The sequence below is a fragment of the Carettochelys insculpta genome, chromosome 22, assembly GCF_033958435.1.
Source record: "Carettochelys insculpta isolate YL-2023 chromosome 22, ASM3395843v1, whole genome shotgun sequence".
NCBI classification, from domain to species: domain Eukaryota; kingdom Metazoa; phylum Chordata; order Testudines; family Carettochelyidae; genus Carettochelys; species Carettochelys insculpta.
The window spans coordinates 21,975,854-21,987,991 of NC_134158.1; the positions used below are offsets into that span (position 1 = coordinate 21,975,854).

The 12,138-nt window shown below is 45.9% G+C and overlaps 1 protein-coding gene across 1 annotated transcript in view; it reads right to left on the bottom strand.

The window, feature by feature from the left end:
* ZNF541 (zinc finger protein 541) overlaps positions 1 to 12,138 on the bottom strand; it is a 97,978-nt gene that overhangs the window by 64,282 nt on the left and 21,558 nt on the right. The window contains exon 5 of the mRNA XM_075016654.1: positions 804 to 963. Within this exon, the coding sequence (XP_074872755.1) occupies positions 804 to 963 (160 nt within the window). The remainder of the gene's footprint in view (positions 1 to 803; positions 964 to 12,138) is intronic.

Consider the following 12,138-nt stretch of genomic DNA (forward strand, 5'->3'; position numbering starts at 1 on the left):
AGGGAACAGAGCCTATTTCGAAGTAAGCCATAGCGCTTCCAATGGCTTTATTTCAAAATAGGCTGTATGTGTGTAGATTCTGTATTTCGAAATAGCTGAGGGCTATTTCACAATGCATTTTGTGTTTAGCAGCGCTATTTTGAAATAAGATATTCCAGAATAGTTCCTCCGGAACAGCTTATTTTGAAATAAGGCTGTTGTATAAACATATCCTAATAGTCCTACTTACAGCAGCTTCATAAATAAATAAATAAAGGTGCAGAGCTTTACCATTCTGGTGGTAGTTGGTAGTATTAGCTGGTCTTTTGTTAATCCACAGGCAGCATGGCTTTCAGCAAGCTCCCAGCTGCATGGGGGAGGAGGGGCAAGGCTGAGCTCCTGCATCACATGCTGATGAAAATCAGCTTGCATGCCACTCTTGGCATGCATACTAAAGGATGCTGACCTCAGGTGTAGACTTTGCCTCCACAGTAAACAAATTTAAAAAATTCTATTTTATAAAGAAAAAGTGACCATTTTAGCAATATTCCCTGTCTACATAATAGAGAATGTTGTGAGAAACAACATTCCTGAAACATTACAATTGTATAAGTTGCCTACTAAAACAACAGCCACGTGAAGTGTGTCTGATAGCTCCACAATTCTCGATTTTATCCCATTATTCTTAATTTTCAATACAAAGGTTAACTTTCTTCAAGACATATTTATCCTTATAGGCTAGGAATAGTTTTTAAAGAATCCTTCTGACTTCAGTCCAAACTCCCATTAACTAACAAGCTCTGAGGGATTCAATTTCCCTTTACCTGCTGTTCTGTCTTCCCAGGCGGTGAATGCCATTGTTCACTTTGGAAACACATATGGCTGTTCAAACCTTTTTCAGTGTAGAACAGCTGAGCGCAGGTCTTACAAACGAAACCACTTGCATAATTGTTACCATCTGCAGGGACCCCACTGGTGTTATTACTAAGCATAGAAAGCAAGGTAAAAGGATGGAAAATTAACATTATGAAACTCAATTACTGTTTACAATTTAGTCTCTATCAGTATTAGGTGTTTGCTTGCATTCCCTCCTTTAGATCTCGTTTTATATTTAGCTAGGAAAGAAGTCTCTACAGTTCATTTACCAGCACACTGTGTTAACAGAGAAAAATCCCCACAGGAACATAAATCATCCATATCAGAAAGACTAAGTTTTAAACATGAATGCTCAAGAGGGCATTTCCTTACATCTCATGTACAATGCTGTTACCAAGTACAAATGTGTCTTCCAAAGACAGACACAGATGCGTGACGTAAAAGACAGTTACCTGTTCTGCAACTGCTGTTTCTCGTGATGTGTTGCTCATGTCCATTCCAATTTGGGTGTGCACCGGCGCATGCCCAGTTGCCAGAAGCTTTTTGCCCTAGCCAGTAGCCCTAGGGTCGGTGCGGCACCCCCTGGAATGGCACCCATATATGCACTGCCCGACCTGCCCCCCGCTCAGTTCCTTCTTGCCGGCTACTCCTGCAGTGGGGAAGGCGGGCAGGTTTTGGAATGGACATGAGCTACACATCTCAAAGAACACCAGTTACAGAGCAGGTAACTGTCTTTTCTTTGAGTGATTGCTCATGTGCATTCCAATTTGGGTGAATGCAAGCCAATGCCTAGGAGACGAGGTCAGAGCCCTGGAAGGAGAGCAGGACAGCCCCACCAACCGCACTGTCTTCTTGTGCGTGCTGCGTTAATGCGTAATGTGCTGAAAACATGTGAATGGAGGACCAAGAGGCCAACCTGCAGATGTCCTGGATAGGGACCCTGGCCAAGTATGCTGCAGAGGATGCTGGTGCCCTTGTGGAATGAGCCCTGATCAGGGAAGGGGGAACTCCTGCCAGTGTGTAGCACTCTCTGATACAGGCAACTATCCAGGAGGAGATTCGCTGAGAGGAGACTGGGTGCCCCTTCATCCTGTCCACCACTGCAACAAACAACTGTTGAGATTTTCGGAAGGGTTTGATCCTGTCCATATAGAAAGCCAGAGACCTCTGGACATCTGAAGCATGTAAGCTCTGCTCCTTTGGGAAGGCCTGGGGCTTTGGATAAAACACCAGTAAGGTGATGTTTTGGTTAATGTGGAAGGGAGAGACCACCTTCAGCAGGAACGCCAGGTGGGGTCTCAGCCTGACCTTATCCTTGTGGAACACCGTATAAAGTGGGTCCACCGTCAGGGCCCTGAGCTCTGACAACCTTCTGGCCAAGGTAATGGCCACCACAAATGCTGTCTTGTAACTGAGGAATAACATGGAAGAGGTGGCGAGGGGTTCAAATGGGGGAGCCATAAGCTTAGACAATACCAAATTAAGGTTCCACGTTGGCAGGGGGGCCTGAATCTGCAGTTTGACCCTTTCCATTCCTTTCATGAACCTTTTCACCATAGAGTCTGAGAAGACCGATGACATCCCGGGCCCTGGGGTGAAATGCCGAAATAGCTGCCAAGTGCACTTTCAGGGAGGACAGTGACAGCCCTGCTTGGCTAAAGGCCAGCAAGTACTCTAGGATATGTGGTACTGGGGCCTCCCCCGGGGATAATCCCTTTTGAGTGGCCCATACAGTAAACCTCCTCCATTTGGCTACATATGTTGCCCTTGTGGAGGGCTTCCTGCTGTTTAACAATACTTCCCTGACAGGTTCGGAGCAGGCCAGCTCAATCAGTTTCAGCCATGCAGCTTCCATGCTGCGAGATGCAGTGCCTGGAGATTGTGGTGCTGCAGTCTCCCCTCCTCCTGCATCAGCAGATCTGGGTGTAGTGGAAGCACCTCTGGGTCGCAGACAGATATCTCCAAGGAGGGTCAAGTTGAGCCTAAGATGGGGCCACTAGGACAACTAATGCTCGGTCCAACCAAATTCTCAGCAGTGTTCGGTGGATAAGCAGTATCAGTGGGAAGGCGTAAAGCAAGGGTCCCAACCAACGAACGCTGAAGGTGTCTGCCCAAGAGCCCGGGCTTTGGTTCTGGTAAGAGCAGAACGTCTGGCACTTCGCATTGAGACGGGTGGCGAAGAGGTCTACCCGGGGACGTCCCCACTTCTGGAAAATTGAACTCAGTACTTCCGTGTGCAGTGACCACTCATGGTCCATGAAGGACCTGCTGAGCCAGTCCGCTAGAGAACTGTGAGACTGAGGTAGGTAGAACACCCTCAGGAGAATCTGGTGCTGGATGCAGAAGTCCCACAGCACAAGGGCCTCGACACACAGGGGCAATGAACGTGCGCCCCCTTGTTTGTTTATGTAGTACATTGCCATAGTATTGTCTGTGCTGACTGCAAAACACTGCCCCTTCAGGTCGCTCTGAAACACTGCATGCCAGACAAACCGCTCATTGTCTGTGCTGACTGAGACACACTGCCCATTCAGGTCGCTCTGAAACACTTTGCATATCAGCCAAACCGCTCAGAGCTCCCGCAAGTTTACGTGGAGCTGAGCATCGGTCTTGCTGCACAGGGCCTGAGTCTGGCGATCCCCAAGTGTGCTCCCCAGCCCAGGTCCGAGGCATCTGTGACCAGGGAGAGGGAGGGTTGCAGGGTATTGAAGGGCACTCCCATGCAGACCAACCAGGCCTCTAGCCACCAGTGTAATGCCGTTAGTACTCGTGGGGGGACTGTCACTAACTTGTCTATACTGTCCCTGAAAGGCCTGTATACTGATGCAAGCCACAACTAGAAGGGGCGCATTCGCAACCTGGCATGCTGGACTACGAACGTGCACGCTGCCATGTGGCCCAACAGTGTGAGGCATCCTCTGGTCGTTGTGGTTGGGAACCTGATTAGTTCTTGGATGCAAGACGCCACGGCTTGGACTCTGCTCTGGGGCAGGAAGGCCCTGGCTTGCTCTGCATCTAGTCGGGCGCCCACAAACTCCATGACCTGAATTGGGGCTAGTCGGACTTTGCTTCGATTACTAGGAGGCCTAGTGTGTCGAATGTCTGTCATATCAACTGCACATGTTGCGTCACCTGTTGCTGAGACCGACTTCGGACCAGCCAGTTGTCCAGGTAGGGAAAGAGGTGTACCTCCTGCCTGCGTAGAAAGGCTGCTACTACTGACATACATTTGGTAAAGACTCTTGGGGCCGAGGAGAGGCCGAATGGAAGGACTGTGAACTGGTAATGGTCCTTTCCTAGCACAAACAAGAGGAACCTTCTGTGAGGTGGGTAGATTGTTATGTGAAAATATGGGTCCTGTAAGTCAAGAGTCAGTGCCGGCGCCGACGACTCCACTTACTCTCTCAGGAGTGGTCCCAGTGAAGGAGTTGGTGCCGATCTCGGCACGTGGGGAGTGCCAGGCGCCCTAGCAGGAACTCCCACAGCCCACCTCTGTGCCTCATGGATCACCCACAGAGTGCAGAAAGGTCATTGCAGTGCACCTTGGAGGTGCATTTGCCACTCCCCCTCCGAGGGGCATCGGGGCCAGTGTTGTGTCCACTACACCGGGATGATCTTGTACTCCCATTTCGAGCTGAGCTGGAGTAAAAAGAGTCCAGCTCTGACGCCAACTCTGATGCCAACGACCATGGAGGCGTTGAGGGTCCCATGACACCTATCAGCTCCTGCATGCCCTGCACAGTCTCATGTGAGGCACCGAAGGAGGCGACCGTTTGTGGGGATCTCACCGGTGACAGGAACCGTGCTGGGGGCTCTACAGACAGTTCTGACACCTGTATCTGGGGAGATGAAGGCTGCCGGTGTGGCATATGCAGCAGCATTGGTTTCTGCAGGAAGCCTTATGCTGCGCTAAAGGCCTCCAGCATCGAGGGCAATCTGGGAGAGCGCAGGCTCCTGCCTCGCACTGGAGTCGACGACTGCACTTCATGACCCTGGTCACAGTGTGATCTGGTGGACTCTCCCGAGGATTGTCATCACCTCCTCCTCTCCCAGGATCGACCCTGGTCCCACCTCCTCTTCTTGTGAGGCATCGAGGACTGGCTCTTATGGTGTCGGGGGGGAACTAGGTGCCGAGTCCTGCTCTTGTTGCTGGGAGCTTTCCGACAGCACCGATGGTGCTGGAGCACTCTGTACCGATGATGCACCGCTCTGAGCTCCTGCCAGGAAAATGTCCAGGCACAAGGCTGATTCCATTAGTAGTATCTTCAGCCATTGAGCTCTGTCTTTCAAAGTCCTAGGCTTGAAAGCCTTGCATGTAGAGCAGCGTTCCTAGAGGTGAGCCTCACCAAGGCAGCTCAGGCAAGCCCTATGCTTTTGGGCATTTGTTCACCACATTTTGAGCAGGTTTTAAATCCTGGAGAGCCAGGCAACCCCTGGCAGCAAGACAGGTTAAAGTCCCACCTCGGCTCACTAAGTGCTAAGTGGAACTATTTACAAATGAATTACAACTATTTAAACTATTTACAACTGTTTTCACTAACTATCAACTAATTTAAAAGTAAAGATGACCAGCGAACACTCAACAATGAGCGAACTCCAGCAACCAACAGGGTGGTGAGAAGGAACTGAGCAGGGGGGCGGGTCAGACAATGCCTATATGGGCTGCCATATGGACGCCGCACTGACCCTAGGGCTACTGGCTAGGGAAAAAAGCTTCTAGCAACTGGGCATGTGCCGGTGCACACCCAAATTGGAATGTACATGAGCAGTCACTCAAAGAAGAATATCTTTTACTGGACCAACTTTGGTTGGTGACAGAGACAAGCTTTTGAGCTTACACAGACTCCACATCAATTCCTCTAAAAATGATGGCCTGCATTCGAAAATCCTACAAGCATTTTCTTAAGAAGCCATACATTAAACATACCATATGAAATTTCTGTACTTTTGATGCTGTCATTCGAAAACTTTGCATGTGACTTGTTTTCCTCTCCCCACCCCCAGTGAATATTTGCTGATGATGAAAGGTGGCACATTGACAACTCTGGAACCTCAAGTCCTCTATCCACCATACAAACAAAGCAAAAGGCAGCTCAAGCTTCCCATCACTCTCACACATAGCACCCTAACTCAGATTTTGATTGCCTTGACAGATTAGTTCAAACATGTACAATCCTCCCTCCATACCACCCTAACCCAGAGGGACCACCATTGGAGTGAGAATGAGACGGTTCATTCAGTCCTGGGCTCTTCCCCTGGAGCTAGAAATGGAGGACTATGGGGAGAGAGAAGGAGACTACCTTGATGTATGGGTAATTTTTTTGGTGTGGCCACCTACTTGACATTCTTGGAGGAGTGCCCTGAAACCCCCATATTCCTCATTTTTATACCATCGTGATCTTATATATAAAACATGGTATCAGGGGAAAAGTAAGGTATTGGGAAAATTTATGATCTGCTGTTTATGATCTCTATCTATATATCATCAATGTATACACATTTATGTCATTGTGTTGTAGAGCAGTCATTAAAACATGCTGTAAAAGTTGGGAAATCAGCCAGATACTAGCATCCCAGAGACAAGAGCAAGGAGAACGTCAAGTAGTACTTTAAAAACTAGCAAATAATTTATTAAGTGATGAGCTTTCATGGCACAGATACATTTCTTCAGATCTGGAAACAGTGAAAAACGAGTCTGGAAATGCGAAGAATCAGATCAGAATTTCCAGGTCTGAAGAAGTGGGTCTGTCCCATGAAAGCCCATCACCTAATAAATCATTTTGTTTGTCTTTAAATATAAGAGAGAGGGAGCCGTGCTAGTCTATACACTATCAAAACAAAAAAGCAGTCAAGTAGCACTTTAAAGACTAACAAAATAATTTATTAGGTGATGGGCTTTCGTGGGACAGACCCACTTCTTCAGACCAGAGCTATACCAGAACAGACTCAATATTGAAAGCACAGAGAACCAAAAACAGTAATCAAAGTTGACAAATCAGAAAAAAATTATCAAGGTGACCAAATCAGAGAGCAGAGGGGCGGGCGGTGTGGCAGTCAAGAATTAGATTAAGCCAAGTATGCCAAAGAGCCCCTATAATGTCCCAGAAAATTTGCATCCCCGGTTCAAACCACGTGTTAATGTATCAAATTTGAATGTGAAAGAGGGTTCAGCAGCTTCTCTTTCTAAAGGTCACCACAGAGTTGTATTAAGTTCGAGGAGGAAGTAGGGCAGAAGGAAAGACCCCGGGATAAGAGAGACTCTTATGCTGAGCTGAGTTGGTAGCTGGAAAGGTTAACAATATTGTTAGTTGAACTGTCGTTCAGGATGTCACACTCCAGAAGGCCCTAAGTGACATACCTGTTCTCTCCTACAGACAACTTCCCAACCTTATGACGATTCTAACCAATAGCCACAGTCCATACCGCAGGAATACCAGTCCTGGGACTTTTCCTTGCATCAAAGCCTGCTGCCAGCTTTGTCCACATATCTATTCTGGAGATACCATCACTGGACCTAACCAGGTTATTCACAGAATCATAGGCACATTCTCATGTTCCTCAACTAACATCACATATGCCATCATGTGCCAGCAATGCCCAGATGCTTTGTATATTGGACAGACTTCAAACTCTCTCAGAAAAAGAGTTAATAGGCACAAAACAAACATCAAAACATTCCTGATCCACAAACCAGTTAGTCTACATTTTAATGGAGTGAGCCACTCTGTTAATGACTTAAGAGTTTGCATCTTATTGAAGAAGAATTTTCAGTCTGCTTTAGAAAGAGAAGCTGCTGAATTCTCTTTAATATTCAGATTTGACACATTAACACGTGGTTTGAACCAGGATGCAAATTTTCTGGGACATTATAGGACCTCTTTGGCATGCTTGGCTTAATCTAATTCTTGACTCCTCCCCACCCCGCCGCCCCTCTGCTCTCTGATTTGGTCACCTTGATAATTTTTTCTGATTTGTCAACTTTGATTACTGTTTTTCGTTCTCTATGCCTTAAATATTGAATCTGTTCTGGTACAGCTATGGTCTGAAGAAGTGGGTCTGTCCCACAAAAGCTCACCTAATAAATTATTTTGTTAGTCTTTAAAGTGTTGACTGCTTTTTTGTTTTCTCTTTGAAGTGCTAGTTGACTGATTTTTTTGTTTTGTAAAGATACAGACTAACCGGGCTACCTCTCTGTGACTATCCAACAGCAAGGAGAGTAATCCATGCCCAGATGGGTGTCAACAGCTGCTGTTGAACCAAGGAGCTATTATGCAATGATTCTCCCGTATGAGGCTACACTAGGGACTGCTCAACCTCGCCATGCTTGCTAAATTTGTGCAGGTTTTATAAAAGCTGGTGTGTATCAACTTTCCACTGATGAAGTGGTGAACCAATTAATTAATTATACAATATATTCCTTAGGTACAGTCCTGGGAATGAGGGGGATTTCCTTTCTCTGGGAGCATTCATGCAATCTAGTTGGGTGTGGTGTCCCCAAATGTGGTTGTGCTGAGTGAAAGGAGGGCTGTGGTTGTTGCTGGTCACTAGCATGGCATTGTGAAAGACAGCTCAGACTTGAGAGAGTTAAGGGGGTACGGTGGTCCCACAGTTCCTGGCTGCATCTCGGGGGGATTCCATTACAAGTTGCTCACTATGAGCTGTGACTGTCAGTCATTACCAACTGGGAATGGATTTTTCAGATTCATAATAAATTTCAATCATGTTCTTAATGAAGGGAAATTATTGGCTAACATGCCATGGCTATTGGCACTGTAGGAAAGTCAGCTGTTTGTGCAGTTCAACATGGGCAGCTGAAACGAAGAACAATATCAAATTAATTAATGCAATGTCTATAGAAGAATAAAATCAGTGGGCCATATTGTGCTCTCAAGCAACACCCATGCAACTTCACTGAATTCAACTCAATTTTGTTAGACTGAACTGTAAGGGTATGTGACCCAAGAACCTCATGGTGCCAACCAGCAGAGGGCACACAGGCTACACAGGGATGTATAGGAATCCTCTGGGTCTAGTGGTATGTGATATCTAGGGCCCTGCCAATTCATGGCCCATTTTGGTCAATTTCACAGTCACAGGGTTTTAAAAATGGTAAATTTCATTATTTCAGATATTTAAATGCAACAAACTGGAGAAATTGTCCTAGATAAACTGAATGAAATTCAACAAGGACAAATGCAAAGTACTTCACTTAGGAAGGGACAATCAGTGTCATACATACAACATGGGCAACAACTGTGTAGGAAGGAGCACTGCAGAAAGGGATCTAGGGGTCACAGTGTACCATAAGCTAAATATGAGTCAACAGTGTGACTAATTCAAAAAAAGCAAACATCATTCCAGGCTGTATCAACAGGACTATTGTAAGGAAGACATAAGAAGTAATTCTTCTGCTTTACTCGGGACCAAATTCACTCAGACACACTATCTGAGCCCCAACCCAGGTTATCTTATTTGCTTCCTAAAATCCATAAACCTGGAAACGCAGGATGCCCTATCATTTTTGGCATTGGCCCCCTTATTACCAGACTATGCAGCTATGTAGACTCCATCCTCAAACCCTATGCCAACAGCACTCCTAGCTACCTCCAAGATACCACTGACTTCCTGAGGAAATTACAAAACATTGGAAACCTTCCTGACAATACCATCGTTGCCACCATGGATGCAGAAACTCTCTACACCAATATTCCACATGTAGATGGACTACAAGTCATCAGGAATACCATTCCTGATGTTACCACAGCAAATGCAGTGTTTGACCTATGTAACTTTGTTCTCACCCACAATTATTTCCAATCTGGGGACAATTTATCCCTCCAGATTAGCGGCACTGCTATGGGCACCCGCATGCCCCACAGTATACTAACATTTTTATGTCTGACTTAGAACAACTATTCCTCAGCTCTCATCCCCTATTATCCCTCCTTTACTTATGCTACATCGATAACATCTTTATCATTTGGACCCACGGTAAAAGGACACTGGAAGAATTCTACAGAGGTTTTAACAATCTGCACCCTACCATCGATCTCATCTTAGAATATTCCACACAAGAGATACATTTCCTGGACATTACAGTACAAATCACTGATGGCCACATCGACACCACTCTTTACAGGAAACCCACTGACTGCTACACTTACCTACATGCCTCCAGTTCCACCTGGCACACACCACACAATCCATCACTTATAGTCAAGCCTTTAGATACAATCGCATCTGATCTGATCCTACTGACAGAGACCGAAAACTACAAGATCTCTACTAAGCATTCATAAAACTTAATTACTCACCAGGAGAAATACAAAAACATATTGGCTGGGTCTACACTAGCCCCAAACTTATTCAGCGCCTCATTAGCATGCGGGCAGCCGTGGCACTTTGAAATTGACGCGGCTCACTGCTGCACAGCTCGTCCAGACGGGGCTCCTTTTCAAAAGGACACCAGCTACTTCAAAGTCCCCTTATTCCCATCTGCTCATAGGAATAAGGGGACTTGGAAGTAGCTGGGGTCCTTTCGAAAAGGAGCCCCATTGGGATGAGCCACGCAGCGGCGAGCCGCATCAATTTCGAAGTGCCGCGGCTGCCCGCATGCTAATGAGGCGCTGAATATGCATTTCAGCACTTCATTAGTAAACTTCGAAATGGCCATTTGCATGGCCATTTCGAAGTTTGGGGCTAGTGTAGACATAGCCATTGACAGGGCCAGACAAATACCCAGAAACCAGCTAATTCAAGATAGGTCCAAGACGACCAATAACAGACCACCTGTAATTACCTACAGCTTCCCAGCTCAAACCCCTGCAACACATCACTGAAAACCTACAACCTATGCCAGATCATGATGTTACATTCCAGAAGGCCCCAGGTAACAGGCCTGTTTCCTATAGACAACCGCCTAACCTAAGAAAGAGTCTCACTAGCAATCACGGGCTACAACACAGTAATACTAATCCTGCAACTTTTCCTCACAACAAACCCCATTGCCAACTTTGTCCACATATTTTCTCTGGATACCATTATTGGAACTAATAATGTTAATTACAAGATCAGGGGCTCAGTCTCATGTACCTCGACCAGTATTATATATTCCATTATGTGCCAACAATGCCCCTCTACAGTGTACATTGCACAAACTGGGTAAAAACGCTTTACCAAAGAATGAATGCACACAGAGCAGCCATCAGGAATCTTAATACACGTAAAGCCTGTCAGTGAGTATTTCAATGGAGTGGGCCATTCTGTTAAAGACCTGAGAATATGCATCCTACAACAAAGAGACTTCAAAAACAGATTACACAGGGAGATTTGTGAACTGGGCTTCATATTCAAATTTGACACATTAACACTTGGTATTAATAAAGACAACAATTACCTCTTGCATTACAAGGACTGCTTCCCTTCCTTTGATGTTCATAATGATCTCAGGCAAGACACATAACATCCCCCACCCCTCACCCGCTTCTTTCAGTTCATGTATTTGACTTCTCAGTTTTTATTGCAACCTTTTTGGATTTCTATACTATATATCTGGGTCTGGACTGGAAAATATATAGATCTGAAGAAGTGGGTCTGTTCCATGAAAGCTCATCACCAAATAAATCATTTTGTTAGTCTCTGAAGTGCTACATGACTGTTGTTTTGTTCTGCTAGAAAAGAGACTAACACGGCTACCTCTCTGTTACTACTCTGCACTGATTAAGCTTCATCTGGAGTACTGTGTCCAGTTTTGGGCACCACATTTCAGGAAAGATGTGAACAAGTTGGAGGACCTGAGAAGGAAGAGGAGGGAGAAAAATTGTTCTCCTTGATCTCTGATGATAGGGCAGGAAACAATAGACATAAATTATAGCAAGGGAGGTCTAGGTTGGACTTGAAAAAAAAAACTTCCTGGCAGGGTGGTTATGCACTGGAATAAATTGCCTAGGGATGTTGTGGAATCTCCATCATTAGAGATTTTTAAGAGCAAATTAGACAACCACCTGTCAGGGATGGTCTACATGGTGCTTGATCCTATCATGAGTGCAGGGAATTAGACTTGCTGACCTTCTAGTTCAAGTTATCTGTGATTCTATGACATCAGCAATTTCAGTGTTGTAACTGTAGCAGTCCTGATCCAAAAAGAAGTTGTGTGAAGGTCGCAAAGCTCTTGTACAGGGAGGCTGAGGCACTGCTACCCTTAGTTCTGCACTGCTGTTGGCAGCAGCACTGCCCTCAGAGCTAGGCATCTGGACAGCAGTGGCTGCTGACTGGGAGTCCAGC